This window comes from Mesitornis unicolor, unplaced genomic scaffold, assembly GCF_000695765.1.
Source record: "Mesitornis unicolor isolate BGI_N332 unplaced genomic scaffold, ASM69576v1 scaffold241, whole genome shotgun sequence".
NCBI classification, from domain to species: domain Eukaryota; kingdom Metazoa; phylum Chordata; class Aves; order Mesitornithiformes; family Mesitornithidae; genus Mesitornis; species Mesitornis unicolor.
This window is the reverse complement of record NW_010165515.1, coordinates 5,390-22,685: the sequence shown is the minus strand read 5'-3', so window position 1 is coordinate 22,685 and position 17,296 is coordinate 5,390. Positions and strand designations below refer to the sequence as shown.

At 35.2% G+C, this 17,296-nt stretch overlaps 1 protein-coding gene across 1 annotated transcript; it reads right to left on the bottom strand.

Annotated features, from left to right (window-relative positions):
• Positions 1-5,981: 5,981 nt before the first annotated feature.
• Positions 5,982-16,836, bottom strand: FAM102B (family with sequence similarity 102, member B; the record flags this gene model as incomplete). Its single annotated transcript, XM_010194632.1, has 10 exons — positions 5,982-6,024; positions 7,601-7,670; positions 8,068-8,195; positions 8,287-8,473; positions 9,055-9,150; positions 10,104-10,210; positions 14,224-14,270; positions 15,486-15,602; positions 16,103-16,132; positions 16,716-16,836. Coding segments are annotated over 10 exons (946 nt in total), but the record flags the coding sequence as incomplete, so codon positions are not given.
• Between the last annotated feature and the right edge of the window lie 460 nt (positions 16,837-17,296).

The following is a 17,296-nucleotide window of genomic DNA, read 5'->3' as shown; positions in this document are numbered from 1 at the left end:
AGAAGTGGTTAATTAGTCATTTGTTATCTCTGGGTTTCATTTTTGTTTTCTTTAACTAGTCTTGACAAAAATGCTTTTTCTTGGATAACAACATCGCAAGGTACTTTTGGAAAACTGTCTTACATGATGTCTTTATTTCTCTTTCCATCAAAATTCAAGAATATCAGCAATGGTAGTCCAAATTCCCATACTAGACCACGCAGACATATGATTACCACTGCAGAGATATTTCATTGCCAGTTAGTCCCTAGTACATAATGATAAATTGATGCTTTCAGATTAAATTTGAGATGCCAAAACGACACTAGTCTACATGAATTTTAATGCAGTCTATAGTGCATGTGTGTTATTCACATTAAAAACATCACTTTGGCACCGAAGCCACTTGGGCTGACCTGAAAATGTTTGACCAGATAACAGAGACGTAACAGTCAGTGGAAGCCTTTCCAACTTGAGACATTTAATTAGACCTTATGACTGAAAATTCTTATGATCATCAGAAGATCAACATTCCAACATATTCCTGGTTATGTTAATTAAATATTCCCTTTTTTGGTCCTACGTGTGAAAGTTTGGAAAAATGTTAAGTTAATATAACCTTGACTTCACTGGCAAATTTTACAAGAGGAGGAGGAAAAAAATGTGGAAGTCACTGAAAACTAAAGGGCTCTTGATTTGGGGAAAAACAAAGTTCAAGCCAATGCTACAGACTAGCTGGAACTCTTCCACAGTATTAAAAGGAAAAGACGCTATTGAAGACTTTTCACAAAACCCCTTTGCTTCCCTTGAATAGAAGAGGAACCAAGCCCACTTAACACTGTGTAAAACAGATTTCTTTCAGAGAAGCCATCTTTATCTTCAAGTCCTAGCTAGTTAATCTGTTCAAACTCATTTTTAGCTTAAAGTTTCAGAAATTTGACACACCACAGGGACTTAAAGTTTTTAGTCTAGATGGAATTTGCTGACAATACTCTCAGCTAGGGCACTGATACAGTAGAATCGGTTTCTTTCATTATGTTTGGTAAGAATAAATGTTTTTCTCAGGGAAAAAGAAGGATGGGGGAAAAGTAAAGAAAACATACATTTTCTCTCTCTCCAGATCTGTAAAGTGTACAAGGTACCTCCATATGGTATCTCAAGATGTGTATGTCATATATGAACTATGTGTAAATACAAGTTTAAAGACAGTTGTTTTGAAAGTGCCTGGGGAATCCTGTGTGAAGCATTCTCCTCCACAAGTTGCAAGTTTTCACCTGCTCTACAACAGAGGTCTAGCTATAAACCCAGAAGCCTAGGTGTATCTCCAGTGTACTTGGGGTTGGCTTCCAAAATGTAGACAGTGAACTATTTATGTGGAACTCCTGCCATGGATGGCTGGTAAACCTAAATATGCACTCGAGCATAGTCAAGCATGTGTTGCATTTCCAGATAACTCTAATATCCTTTTGCTTTTCCACCGTTTGAGTCGTTGACAATTGACAACAGAATTTCCTGGCAAAAACTTTTAATGACAAGTACTATGTTACTCTCCTGTAACTGCTGAAGTTACCTAATCTGAGCTTTGTCAAATAACAATTTTATTGCCATGAATTAGGCAACCTTCAAATGTACCTTCTCAATTTGTCATGTTTACTTTTTCAGTATAACAAATTTGTGTTATATAAGACTTAACAGCAGTTGTTTCTATCATACTGTTCACACCTTTCACTCTAAGGTTTAGACTATTTGCATGGTGCTCTTAAGCTTTGTACTTAAAAGGAAGAGAAAAAAGAAAAAAAAGCTAGAATATAGTGCATCTCTGTAATCGTGCTCTAGCCATGTAGCCATTACCAATGCTTCTTTCTTTAGGCTAGAAATTGAGATTAGAGACTGAAGGTTGTAATAAAAGTAAATTGTAGTCAGTGGCTGGCCTGGCTGGTCTCTGTACAGAAAGGGAACAGGCACTAACTGTCTATGCAGTGGAAGCTCTCTAGTACTGGGCTATTACTTGAGCAGAACATAAGTATGTTCTGGTAGAAATGGTTAATAAGCATATTTTCTGACTTTTTCCAGGCTTTGATTCATCTCAGAAGCAATCTGTCAATTTGAACTTAGTTCTGCTGAAGTGAGAGCTTCAGGGGAAAGAAGTTGTGTCTTCCACAGATATGCAGGTACTATCTCTTTCATTTCAAGAAGAAAAGGAAGGGCAAGCTGACTGCATGACACAGAGTAGCAATATTGTCTCTCGGTTGTCTCTGTATCGATCCATTCATTTGAAGGGTCAGTCTAGCCTGATGAGGATGCTGTGGGAGACGGTGTCAAAGGCCTTACTAAAGTCCAGGTAGACAAGACTCACAGCCTTTCCTTCACACACTATGCAGGACACCTGATCATAGGACAGTGGTGCACAGCCTTATTTTCACTTCAGATGTTTTCCTTTGAGATTAAAGAAGAACCATGTCTAAATGACGTTTGCATTACAACTTATATATATCACTAAATATATAGTGATCAACATATTATATACAACAGTGATAGATATATACAAAATGTGTATCACTAAAGCTGTGTGAAAACACAGAAGTAAAAAAAGCAAAGCATTTTATATATTTGCAGCTGCTGGTACTCAGTGAAGTGACTAGCATCTTTGTACATGCATGGATACTTTATATTTCTTAGAGAACTTTTCACTAGAGAAGAGATTTGTCTTTTATTCTATACAGAAACTGTTGGTTCATAAGACCAGAAGAGAGACAGCAATCCACAAAAGAAAATCTAGAATATTCGACTGAAATTTTTGAAAAATTTCTTTGTTTTTCAAATTGAAATACAGTTTAGACTGGAGTTGGTTTTACATGGTACAGTTACATCTCTTAATCCTCATTATCCAATTAATTGATTACTGAATTGATCTGAGTGCCAAAGAGTTTGTTCTATAGTTAGTTGCAATTTTCACTCATCTAGTTGTTTTTATAAGAGATGCTTACTGCAGTGCCAGAAAGCTTGGTTATTTTGAATGCATTGATGAGAAAATAAATTATATCACTAATAGTTTTGTTAGGGAAAAAAAGATAACTTAAAGCTTTTCATGCATTTGTGTAACTTTTAAGTAGTAGTAAGTCTTTACACTCTGCTGAGGATTAGTTGTGTCATTTTCAAGGTGAGGAGGTACTATACACAGTGTCCTCATTTTGCCCAAACGCTGCTAGTTGTGGGTTCTGCTTTATAATTAACCTACCAATATGCCTTACACTTTAAAATTTATTTTCATTGGTGTAAGACTGACATATTATTTTTTCTCTCCAGGAGACAGATAAATAACTATGTACTAGTAATAGTACCATTAAATACTTTGTGGACTGGAGATGAAGTTTAATAAGCTGCAAAGGAGAACCTTGAAAAGCAGTAGAGAAACTGAAATGGACACAAACTTCTAGTTAAGTTTATTGTTTTTGCATTTTAAAAAAGACATAACTGCTTAAAAACATATTCCAAGCTGAAGACATGAGTTTAGTGAATGTCTGAGACATTTGCGTTTAAATACAGTAAAAAAAAAAAAAAACACAGAAAACCACCAAACACCAACACATCCCTAACAGTTTACTATATGAGAGTCTCCAGTATTCTTATAACACAGTTTACAAAAAAGAAAATACAACACCTAAATATGGAGGTTATGTTCCACTTAAAATATGCACAAAGAATCACTTCATAAAACGTAACTCAAAGTGAGAACAATAAATTACTAGAATACGGTTTTATTAAAAGCTTGATTTCCATGTAAACTTCCCTCCTATTTATAAGATGTGCTCAGGCAAGAAAATAATTGGTTTCCAGTGGAAAAAAAAACCATCTAATCAATGGCAGTTAGCTGTGTCTTTTAACATATTGTACACATCTGGGCTATGGAAATTCCTTTAAGAGTTACATATATGCTATACAATGTTTTGTAAGTGTCTGTTTTCCTCACACTATGCCTATTTTTCCTAGTAAATCTAAGTAAATTACCATCTAACTAATATTGGTTTTAATATATTTGTCAACAAGTGTAGCAGTGTTAGAGAGTACCGAAAGCAACTTTATTTAAATTTCACCCAGCTTTTGGCTTGTAGTAGGATTTTTTTGGTACAAATTAGTGATGTAACAGGAAAGGAAACTATCATGATCTGAGAGTTAGTTGTATACTAGCAATTATGTAGTTTCTGTTTAAAATTCCTGTGGAGGACAGAAATGAGTAATACCACACTTCTATTAACAGCGTCTAAAATATGATCTTTGTATTAATTATTTTACCCATTAAAACACTTCAAAGAGATTCTAATTAACAGTAAGAAATGAAAGTATTTAAGTACCATAACTGAGACGTAGCTCATATTAACCATTTCAAAAACAGTACTCAAGCTTTAAAATATGTATTTCCTTAAAAAACACAAGTAAAAATAGTTTAATAACTCTATTATGGATTTATGAAAAACAAAGTCTGCTTTTCCAAATCTAATCTATTAAATATGGCCTACTTATATTTCAATAAAAGGATAACAAACATCACTCTAAGCAGAATTTTAAACACTCAGAGCTTTCAAAAATGGCCACACTATGTGTGTTTTTATTTAATCCAAGCCTTACTATTGAGAAACAATATAAACTTGCAATTAAACTTGATAAACTTGCAATTTACAGTTAAATACAGCAGAGCCAAGCCTGAATTAAAAAACTGTGTCACCTAACGCATCCCTTTAAAAAACTATTCTTTCATAACTCTCAATGAAAACTTAAAGATAACTTTCTTCATTCTTGCCTGGCAGGCAAATCACTATTTGTGCAAACTTAAATACAGTACATTGACCTTAATGTAACAGTGGACAGATAGTGAAGGAAGAAGTGTTCAACAAATCTGTACAGTAAGACTTTTTCAGAGTGCAGAGTCCATCTAAAATAAAGTGCTTCTTTTAATAAGTTATACTGATAATAGCAGAGATGTTTACCTAGTTTTAAAGCTTAAGTTGCTTAGTAAATAGTTTAATCTCCCTGTACCTCCCCAGTCCCACAAGGCACATTCAAAACACAAGCAACTAACTGTGAAAGATTAAGCTACAATGAAAGGGTCTAAGTGGTAGTAAACTACTGACTAGGTTTGTAAACAGTACCATCCCATTGAATCTCAAGGTTCATGTGTTATTGAAGTGAGTTTCTGTGGAAGCAGCTTTTGAACTCCAGATTTAACAGTCAAGCCAGCTTTTTTGATAGAACACTACTGTGCCTTAGTATTTTGATGTAGAATCCCACTTCTGTCACTTGCATGAAAACAGATGTAACATGTGATGCATTTAAACCTGCAGACTTCATTTACAGTGGACACAACTGATTATTGGTTAGTTTAGATCTATTTAGTTGGGGGTTTTTTTAATGCATATGAAGTTTACCTCTACTGTTCAAGTTTATAATGAAGTTATGCTCTGTACTCCTTTTAAGAGGAGGATTTTGGTTATGTTAAAACAGCTGGGTTGTTTTGTGGAGGCTTTAATTTTGACTTGATACTAATTCTGACTTGACAGAAGTAATTAGCTTCTGTAAGACTAAAATGGCAGGTAAGATCAAATTGATTAATTTATTCAGGTTCATTTAAAACCAGCTTTTAGAAGGTTCTTCAGAAAAGAAATTACAAAGTACATCACCACAGGTGGTCTCCTGTATAAAATACTGAAATGGGACTCAATCATGCTTCCAAAAATGTTTCACACAACTTAAAAAGTAATTCCACTAACATCAGGTTGAGCTTACAAAAACAGTCCAAGTGCTCGCACAAGGTATACATAGCTAAACATTGCCTTCATACCACAGAAGATGAGGCTTTATTAGCAAGAGGCATTCCATTACTTTAAAAAAAAATAATTAAAAAAATCACATTGAGTCCATTTTGGTTTTCACAACTCTTGCAACAGAGCAAACAAAACCAGAAGTATCAATGCCAGAGCTCCGAGTTTTCCTCTTGTCATTCTAGTCTAGCGTTTTATCACCACCTGCTCATATGCTCCAGATCCTACTCTGAAAGAATGTTTAAAAAAGTTAGTTCAATTCCAATTTAAATGCAAGCTAAACAGCAAGTATCACAGATCCGCAAGTTAACTGTTCAAAATCCCCAACCAACCAACCTCCCTGCAAAAAAAAACAGTGACACGCCCCCAGCTGAACAGCTAGTACCAGAACAGCTAAATGTCAAGGGTAGAGAACATGAATAAAGACCATGCCACTGAGTAACCTACAGTTTAATGCATTAAAGTGTTTTGTTGTACTAATGTTACTGAAAAATAAGTTAGTGTTGGACTTCTCTGTAGCACCTTAAGTGTTATCTTTTGGGTACCCCTCACACCCCAGCTATAACATATGCAGCTAATACTTTTTATCTAGATTTAGACATAAATAGATGAATGTCTCTTAAAAAAAAAAAACCTGCGAGTGATAGTCTTCTTACATTAACATGCAAGAAACATGTCTTCCAGTCTTTTGTTCACGCTGAATTGTAAATGCAGTTACAAAGCTGTCTCGCCCCCACATGACAGAGCATAGTGGGTTGTTTTACATTGCAATTTGCAATACTATGTCAGAAGTTATTAGGGCATAGCTCTGCCTTAGTATTGTATTCTGCCTGGACTGTTCTGGCAGCTCAGATGTCTGTGTACTACTGTAGTGTACTCTGTAACCATACATGTTATCCTACACAGAAATTAGTGTGCCCAGTTTGCAAGTAAGCAAATAAATTCTCTCTTAACCATCAGTATTGCTTGCTTGTGTAAAATGTATTTGTTTTATAACTTTCAGTACATTTAGCAGCTGCCTCTGTACTTAGTTCCAGAAGTACTTGCTGAAATTGGTGAAATACTGATGCTGTGCTAATTTTGTGAGATAAACAAAAATCTTAAGAGTTACCCTGGACTGCAGAATCATGCTATTAGAGCATATTCTTACCTGGCTTTAATGTTTTCTCATCTGAAAAGACTCTAAAACATTCAGATCAAGTCAGCTATCAGATTATTTGAAGAGGGTTTAGAGAAGAAAAAAATCTCCCTGGTTCTAAAACAACTACAAGAAGATAATCCAAAGCAGATTATCAAAGGAGATAATTTAGGGCTACAAATAGTTGAAAGATGAACAAACCATTGAAACAGGAATAGTGTAGCGTATGGAAACAGAAGGAGCTGTAAGCAAAACTGAAGTGAAGAAAATAAGCTTTGCCACCACAAACACATAAAAGTTTGATACTGTAAATGTGGATGTGTTAAACGCTCAAAACTCCCCCAGCTCCAGAGCATAATGTAGTAAATCTGTAGAGCTAAGATTCAAACTTGTGCCTGTTTTCTGTGTCCATGCTGAAACATTGCTCATATCTGGAAACTTTGGAATTGAGACTCTTCAGAACCTCTAAATATTATAATCCTTATGGCTGACACATCAGTTTTACTTTGGAACTAAGTTATGTGTTTTACTTTAAAAGCTGATTATCTAGTTTTTTTGGCCTTTAAATGACACACAATAGAAAGATACAGAGATCAAGAATGTATATACAGAATAATTGCTGTATAAGATGCATTTTTGTTTAGTATTAGTTGTTCAGGCTACATACCTGTTAGGCAGATGATGGCTTCCAAAAGAAGTGCTTCCACCAGGGCCCACGAATAATCTTAAACCTTCTTCTACAAAGCAAGGGAATTAACACGTTAGCTTCCTTTAATGTTGCCCAAGCTAAAACTAAGTCATTTTAAATCTACCAGTTTTGTAATTGATACTTTCAGATGCAAATGTTTTAAATAATGAAGAACCAAACTTCGCATGGTATAAGCTGGAGGAACCACCTTCCTTGTGGTGGTTCTGCTATGTGCTTCTGCTCTTTTCAGGCTTAAAGTAATTCTCTGCAAAAGTCAAGTCATGCGAGGGTCTTTTTGACTTCTGAGAGACAGGACGAAGCAGAAAACGTAGTGATCCATATGCACAGTCCTTATGATTAGAAGCAACAGGGACTATGAAAAGAGTGGATTTTCCTAAGGCCTGTAATGTGCAGTTTTCCCTAAGCTTCCTTATTTATCTCCATACCTTCTGCACTTGAGTCTAAACTGAAGTCTTGACTCTGGAGTATTTTTTCAACTATATCATCAGCATCAACTCTGGTAGCATCGACCCTCTTCAGCTGTGACTCCACAGAGTCTTGCTTTACAGGATGTCTGCAAAAATAAGTATATTTAGCGCTCTTAGAAGTGACATAAGAAATTATGATTTTCTTCTGCTAGATAAGGTTTTCAAAGTTAAGTGTACCTGCAGAGTTTTTCTGGTGGTGTATCTTCAACAGATGTTTCAATGTTAGCATCAGTTACTTTTGGCTCAGCCTCTTCACATGGCTCTAGAATACTTCCAATTCCTGTTGAGGTACTCCCCACTGAGGTGTTTCTCCTGTGGCAGAGTTCAGACAGACTGGATGATCTAGAGTGACATGTGCTGTATCCTGTTGGGAAAGGGCAGGAGAGTAGGTTAGGTATGCTGCTGGCAGCCAAGGTCATTATTTGTATTTTACCATCCTGAAAGAAGAATTTGTGTTTTATCTTCTTATAAAGAGACCTCAAAAGCCTCATGACGGTATGTGCATACATCAACTAGGCAATGTACTTTTGATTTTGTATTCTAGCACATGCCATTTTCTTTTTGTTCCAAGTGTCTTTTGCTTCCTAACATATATAATGACTTGGTTTCATTACTTCCCCTTCAGCTTTTAGAATGAAGTTGCTATTTGCACATTATTTGTTTTTACACATGGAAGAGGTAAAAATCTCATTCAGGTAGGTTAATTGGAGGAAAGGGAAAAAAACAAACCAAAACAAAACCAAAAAACTGTCTCACATCTGAACAGATAATTCATTGTGCTTTAAAGATGAAAAAGATTACCCTCCCCACACCTGAAACTCCTAGAAAAAAGCTTTCAACTTCAAGCTATTTTTTAAAACATGTAAAGTAAGCTTATTTTCTACAGTCTAAAACTGTGAAAGCAAATAAACCCCAACAATTCACAACAAAATTGATAATAGCTACCTGACAGTTTTGACTGCTGACTTGCATAGCTTGATGTTCTGGAATGTCCACATGCACCAAGTTCATCTGGGACTGAGGCACTCTTTGAGGAGACATCTGCAACATGTGCAAGGCAGATACTGTTGCTAAAGCTAGCTTTGTTATTACTTTGCCTGTAATCTTGATTAGACTCAAATGTCAGATTTCCCAGAGGGATTAGGGACTTGACACTGGTTTTCTACAATCCCTTTGAAGATTCAAGTGCTGCAAAAATACCACACATGTTAACAAAAATGTACTCCTTAAAAAAAAAAACCAACAAAATATGTTTCTGCTGGAGTAAAACCGAGAGTACCGTTGGATTACAAGACTTGTATGAAATGTAGTTTTAGATTTCTCTGTACCACCATGCTTTCCATAGTACCATAGTAGAATGGTGTGCTAGATGTTTTCTAGCTGAAAAAGTAACTATAGTTAAAATAACCTGTGCTGCAGTTAGAGTGGAAATTACTAAGCTATGTAAGAGCCTGAAATTTGTAACACTGTCCCCCCAAAAAAAAACTCCCCAAAGCCCCCCAAAAGAAACCCCAAATTGCAACCTGTAATAATGTGTTTTCATAGTATTTTTTCTAACAGTATAAATTTCAGAATAACTACTTCAATTTTAAATAACACTTAGAACTTTTACTACTCAAAATATACTGTAATGCATATCCCTATGGTTCATAAGTTGAAGATCATGGGCCAAATTAAATGCTCAGTCAAAATATAAATCCAAAGCAAATCAAGAAATGTGTCACACAAAACACAAGATTTTAGATGTTAAAAAGAAGTCAGGCTATCAATCCAATTTCTGTTCTTTCTTTCCTTTAAATGAACTGGTACAAAAGTAAAAAGAGATTCCACTTCCACTGATGTTATCTAGGAGAGTGTGTCTCAACACATAACCAAATGTCCCTCTGTGGGCCAACTATCAGCATTCCTTTAAGGTCTGAACTGTTTCATAGATCTCCTTGAAACTATGAAGCCAGTTATAAAAGAACTGAGAAAATAAGAGCATTATTTTATACCTGCTATGCCCAGGTGTACTACTTTTAATTTTTCTCCGCCTTTCCTGTCTTCATGCAAAGATTCTAATTCTCCAGCAATTGCTATAGACATTGCTGTGGAAGGAGGCCTGTAAGAAAAAGGTGGTTAAGATTTGCTGTGCTTTTGCTGTAATCCCTCCAAATTGTTAAATACAGATTGTTCTTTGCAAGTAAGTTAGCATAATTCATACTATGCTTCAAGTTAATAGGCTTGTATCTCCTTTCTGAAAATGTGCTGCCTATCCCCCTGTTAAAAAAAAAAAAACTCTTTTGCTATTGAGCTTCAGAACATTTTACAGAATCCATCTGCTCAGTCCTTCAGGCTTCTGGGTATCCTTGTAACAGCTTTTCCTTTTTTGATGATTGGTGGAGTGATATGTGCTTATTTTGAAGTTCTTAATTATTTCTTAAAGTGTATGAATCACAGGATAATTTACATGCTAAGAATATATATAATTCAGTACTTCATGGAATACACGACAAGATGGTAAGTTAAAAAAACAACCAACAAACCAAAAACCAAACAAACCCACACAATGACAGCTGGCCTACTCGGCTTGTGCACCGTGATGTACTACTGGCTTTCCTCCATCTCTGTTACGGTACATGAGGAGATTCTGGGCCAATAACCCTCCCACTCCTAACAGAGGGACCTATGCTACCATCTTCATGTATTCCCCTCTAAATTCTACCTCATGCAAATTAAAAAAACCATCATGTATGACAATTTAAATTTGGTTCAATATTAAAGAAGCTTTTAATAAAGCTTAAATGCTCATTTCAGTTTATACAAAAACCCAGGGGGTATTTTATTAAAATTAATAAAGCTCTAATTTTGTGTTTTGCCAGTGCAAAAGAAACCAATTTGAAAATGACAAAAAGTGAAAGTAATTTTCTCCTGCAAGAATATACAACTAAAATACATTTCTGGATGTTATCTACTGTTTTTTGAATGCTTTGTTATTTTTGACTTTGGGAACAGACTGTTGGTCTGCATAGAAATGGAGATTTGTTGTCATTTTTAGATTTGACATTCAATAAATTAGTCACTGTCTTTATGTATAGTAACATATCCTCTTTTATGTTACACTTGAAAGTAAAGAGAGAAATAGAAAGAGAAAAAAACACTTCTGGAAATATAATGCTTGTGGGACTTAGGGGTCTAGCATACATTTGAAAACAAGAACTGAATGCTTTCAGGGATGTCACCCCAGATCAAACATCAAGCCTTCTTCATAAAGCATGTAGCCGATTCCAGATTGTGAAATTGTTTTAAGGTTTATTTTTTCTTCTATAAAGAACATCTGGATTAGATAAATTTTTTGTTCTGTTTCTGTTGAAAGTTTATGTTCCAGGAAATGGTTATATCATCAGTTTGGAAGAAAATACCATGTCTGAATAAATTCAGTTAGAGATTTTTTTCCTATGGAGCCAGAAAACTTTAGGTACTAATTTCAACTACTTCAGTACCAGCCAGTAAAGAAGAGAAATACTTTTCTTTGTTAGCATACATTGGTTAGTTGCCTTTGAGAAACTGTTTATCATTATCAGTGGTGTATTTGTTAATACGTCTGACTCAAAGTACATCAAGAGGTGCTAAATAACTAAGCAGACAGAAAAGCTTTGCCCAATCAAACAAATTCAGATAATACCTTACTACTATTTATTCAGTAAGCAGAAGATGAGATCTCACAGTGTTCTATTCTTCTTATTGAAGGTTAGAAGAAAAGAGGAGAAAGGGCCTTTAGAGCCAGAGGACATCGTTGAGTTCCTGCAGTGAATCACCTGAGCTAGACTGGTGCACACAACATTCTCAGAAACAATGGCAAGGATACAGCCACAGCAGTAATACACAAATTCGTTATTTGCTACAGAAAAATGTTCTCGATTGTCCTAATAAAACCTACAAATCATGAGTTACTTCACACTTGCAACCTCAGACTGAGTTAGGAGATCATGCTGCTTTTCTTGGTGCTGCAGCCTCATTTCACTTTAAACACTGCCTTTTTTTTTACTTAAGGAATACTTCAGTATATGTTTACTGCTACAGGTTAAGCCTGTATGACATTATTATCTGTCTTAATTGGATTAATCAGAGGGACATTGATTGCTTACATTAATCTGATAAAAGATGAGTTTAAATTCAGTTTATGAGAGTATTTTTAATTAGAAAAACCCCAACTAATACGTACTGAAGTAAAAGTGTTTCAGTGTAGCAGTTTGTAAGCACTATGTCTTTACAATGGAAGATATGAATTTACAATGGAAGGTCTGAACGTGTAAATGAAAATTGTGAACCTACACAAAGAGTTGCAATTGACATAACAAGGGTGAAGCCAGCAATTTTCTACAGATTGTTTTCCTTAAGTTCATTTTTTATTTTCAAGTTATATGTAATACCCTGAAATTCTGCCTTAGATTGTTTTTGAAAAGGCTAACATAAGGACAAGCATGTTGTCTCAGACCAAAGGTCTGTCTAGCCGTGCATCCTGCTTCTGTCAGCAGCAAATAACAGATGCTAAGAGAATATGGCACACACGGTAATGTATCTCCTGAATATTCTTCCAGCATCTCCTTATCTGTAGCTTAGGTTTTACTTAAGCTTCACAAGATGTTTTATACTTAATAGCTCTCAATATTTTTTTAATTCAGGAATTTGTCTTAAATCTTTCTTGGGATTTTACTGTTCACAATGTGTAGTTCCACAGCTTAATTGCGTGTAGTGCGAAGAAAATATTTCCTCTCATTTTGATTCAATCTCCTCATAGTTTCAATATAATAACATGGTCAAAGTGAACTGAAGAAAAAATGGAATTAAACTAGAACTTAATGGATCAAATTTACTTTGAAGTAATTATTTCATCAACCCTTCTCCCAAACATCTTGAGACAAGTAAAATACAACTAAGGTGGTTTAAACCCGATCTAGACAAAATTGCCATCTACTGCCATGTAGAATTAGGAAAGACTGACATTAAACTGAAAAGCACATACACTTTGAACAACCCAGTCTACCAACATTCTAAATTATAGAAAAGCAGAGGTGTTAAGAGTCTTGGCAAGTATTGAGGAATTTTCCACACTGCATTCATGGACGCAGAGTCTATACATATCTGTAAGACTATCCTTAAAATTAATGGCATTTAGGTTATTATAAGATATCTCTTATAATACAAATGACATGTGAAAGTTCTTCACTTCCTACTGATCAGGATAATTAAGTCATGGTTAGCAAGATAGTGGTGTTCTCTGGAAACGGGAAGCTTGCCAATTGCACTGTTTCAATTTAGTCATCCACTAAGCTTGAGTGCCTTATAACAAAATGGCGTATTAGTTGAGAAAGAAGGCAACAATTTCATCTTACTCATGACTAGGTTTTTCCCTAGCATGCGTAGTTTTTCTCTCCTGTGGTTAGTTATGAAAGCTAACATGCTCTAGCAAGACTAGCACATTTCCATAACTGCAGATTAAAGACAAGGAGACCAAAGGATGCTAAATATATAGCAGTGTATTTTCCTAGCTACCTCCCCACTCAGATGTTACCTCTTGTATCTTTTACTGAGCTGCATAATATCTTTGCTAACTGAATATCTGTAAGTACTTTCTCTTGTACTAAGTTGTATCACACTTCTGGTTTTTGGTTGGAGGGTTTTTGGGGGGTGAGGGGGAGAGGGCTGGGTTTTTAAAAATAAATCTTTTAAAATCATCTGAGCCTTGTGAATAAAGGGTGTAGCAGCACATTTTCCAAATACAAGCATTAGTCAGATCACCCCATACCAGGTATATTTATATAAGCTTGCTGCAGGAACAGTTTCCCTTATGTGTTTTGTTTTGTTTTGTTTTCATTACAGATGTACAGGCTAGTATTCTTTGCTTGATATACTAACTATGTAACAGCAATGAGAACTATGATACTACTTCTGCTGGTATTTTTACCATGTAAACCATTATTCAGCTACCATCCCATTTTTGGTGCCTTTTTTTTTTTTTTCCAATATTGTTGCCAGATAGGAGAGATTTATAAATGAAATTAGAAATGTAATTCTGAACATGGAATGTATGTGCAAAACATTAACCTACACAGATTTTTTTTATAAACTTACGTTTTAAAGCATGGGTCTCCAGACATTAGCTGCATGTTGATCAAAACCTATATATTAAAAAAACAAAACCCACTGTAAGAAAAAAAATTGAATCAGTCTGTGATACATGGTTATGTCACTAAGTTATACTTACCACAAATCTTACACTGAAGTAACATAAAATGGCATCATCGCATATATAAATAAACACACTTAGGCAAAAAACTACATCTTTCTTAGTACACATGCAAACAATACAAAATAGCATTTAAAGTAACAGAGTTGCATGCACGAGATTCTGCACAAGATACATAGATCAAGAAGATCTTAGAATCATTAATAGTTAAGATGGGTTCAAGGGAAAAAGAGAGAGCCAGGAAATCTAAAAGATTAATGAGCAAACAGAATATTTAAAAGAGCGGGTGCTGAAATATGTTCTTTGCTGAGAGCGGTTAGCAAACTGTTAGCATACAAGAACTGGTTGTGCTAACATGAGAGATAAAGTAAAACCGCAAAAGGTAAATAAAGCTACATGACAACAATGCATTGAGAAAGCTTGTTAGCTGGGTCAAAGCCATCAATTAAAAGTTTTTTGGAAAAACTCTATGACTATCTTAAAGAAATCAGAAAGAGTATGCTTAAATAGTGTATTCAGTAGTATGAGAAATTAATCCTACTGTCTTGGTACTAAAAGGAATTTTTAAAAAATTTACTTGTGATATTCTGTATGTAATTATTTTTGGGTTAATGCAGCTTATTCAGTTTTTTTTAACTCCCTGGACTAATGGGAGATAATGGCAGGGTGGGTTTCTTCCAACAATGCTGTTGTTGCAGTGATAACTGTCAAGCAGGGAAAGTTCCAGCAGTTATGTGGAGGTGCTGAAGCTGGCTCATACTTAAATAAGACAATTAAGGGATTCACTCTTAGAAAAACTGCACAGGAAGCTGCCCAGTCTTAAAGATATAATTGCTACATTTATATGAATGTATGAACTTTTTCATTGTGCTTCCCTAGTCCATTTTTCAATTCCTGTTAGAAGAGGAATACCTTTTGAAAGCTTTTCTTTTACAGCTATCTAGCTCTATTTCAAAAAGTAGGACAAATTCTACTTTTGACTGCATGGATTTTAATGATTCTACCCAAGTAACACTGATGGTTTTACATTAAATAGTTTTCCTTCTAGAAAGAGGTTCAGCAAATATATTTTAAATTTCATTAAGTGCTTAAAATACCACTTGTTCTCTGCTTTATTAGTTTAAGTATAAGAAAGGAAACAAATTACTTTGAGAATGGAGTTATCCTGTCTTGTATTTTTGGTATCATAACCTTCCAGTAAACAGCGACGAGTGGTATTTCCCGATCCAGCAAACTCCGCTAGATTTAGATCTGCAAATCCCAACTGTTAAGAGAAAATGACAAAGTTAGTAGTAAGCATATTACTAAATGAAGGGACTTCCTACATGTGCAGTATTGACTGCCACTCAGCAGCAGTTTCTCTCGAATATAAGAGGATGCCCATTAAAGGGAGTGGCACCAGAAATCAAATTTTGAGTGTCAAATTTTGCATAGCTCTATTTTCAGTTAAAAATTATAGTCTCAAGAGAAAAAAATAACAAGGAGAGTTCTCTTTGTTTTTAAAATTAAACACATGCAAAAGAGTTTACTTTTATGAACCCTTTCAACATGCTAAATTGAAAGAGAAAAAACATTCCAGTGGTATAGTATTATTATATACTTATTAAACATACTGGTCAAGAGTTCCAACACCACTATGTCACTATAAAGTACATAATGAAATAATGGGTATTAGAGTACTACTCTAGAATTACTTTAAAAGGGCATAAAGTGACAAAAAAGAAAAGCTAATTCATAGGTAAAATTAGATACAACTTAATTTACCTTTGCATATGCCTTTCCTCCTTTTAATTCCTAGGGAAAAAAAAAAGACATGCCATTAAAGTTACTGTCTGGGGGTTTTTTTGTTTGTTTTTTTGTTGGTTTGTTTTTTAGAAAAGCAAATAATAATCTTCGTTTTAAAATAGCTCAACACACATTTGCTAGACTGTACTGCTGTCATTTAGAGCTTAGAGTTAATAATGTCCTCGATGCAAGCCAGCAGGAGACTCATCTTGCAGAGGCGGTGAAGGGTGAGTGTCTGATGCCAACCAGGATTTGGCTCTTGCAAAGTCTAGCCTCAGAGGTAGGAAGTGCTGCATACAAAATTCTGGCACTTAGCACAGTTCAAAACTTCTAGGTTTACTGCTGCTTGCTAGAAGTATCTGTCAAGGGCTAACTTTATAAAGACTGATGAGCAATTCCTTTGCTGACCTGCTGAAAGAAATGTTCTTTTCAATAGTCAAACTAAGGTAATTAATAAGACTACTATAAAATTTTGCATACCTGGTTGCAGCTAAAATTTGCTTTAAGAAGTTTATCAGACATTTAGAAATTAAACAAAAACAAGTGAAGAAAGAGCAGGGAAAGAAGAGAGGAGGGAAAAAGAACTACTTACTTTCCGTACAGACACCCTGCAAATGCAAGTATCCAGAATCCCTGTTGTGGCACTGGCACTGATTTTACACATAAATAGGAACCTTTTCTTCCAGCGGACACAGTTTGCCTGTACTACCTCCCTGCAAATAGAGGACATATGCTTAGTAACAGTCGCATATACATTCAGACTCATAAATGCAACAAGACAGCTCAAGGTACAGACAGTGGAACCACTGAGTGATCACTGAGAGTGGTCACTTCATGCAAAATCTCTTCCAAGGCCTGAATAATCATTCTTCATTCTTCTCTTTGTGTAGCAAGACTAATAATGTTCAAACCTTGAACACAGTATTAGACCTACAGAAAAAAATAACAGCCATGTGTTTTCACAAATGAGTGAGATGCTGATTTCTCCACTTTGCCTCAGGAAAGTGAGATCTTCCTGAACATTAACTGCCAGGCACTATCTTCCAAGCTACTGAACACTTGAATGTGCACAAGACACCATCTTTGACAAGTAGTTTTTGACACAGAGAAAGGAGCATCATACAAGCAGAACTAGATAAATTTGAGGCCTGGAAAAGAACAGAGGAGATGATT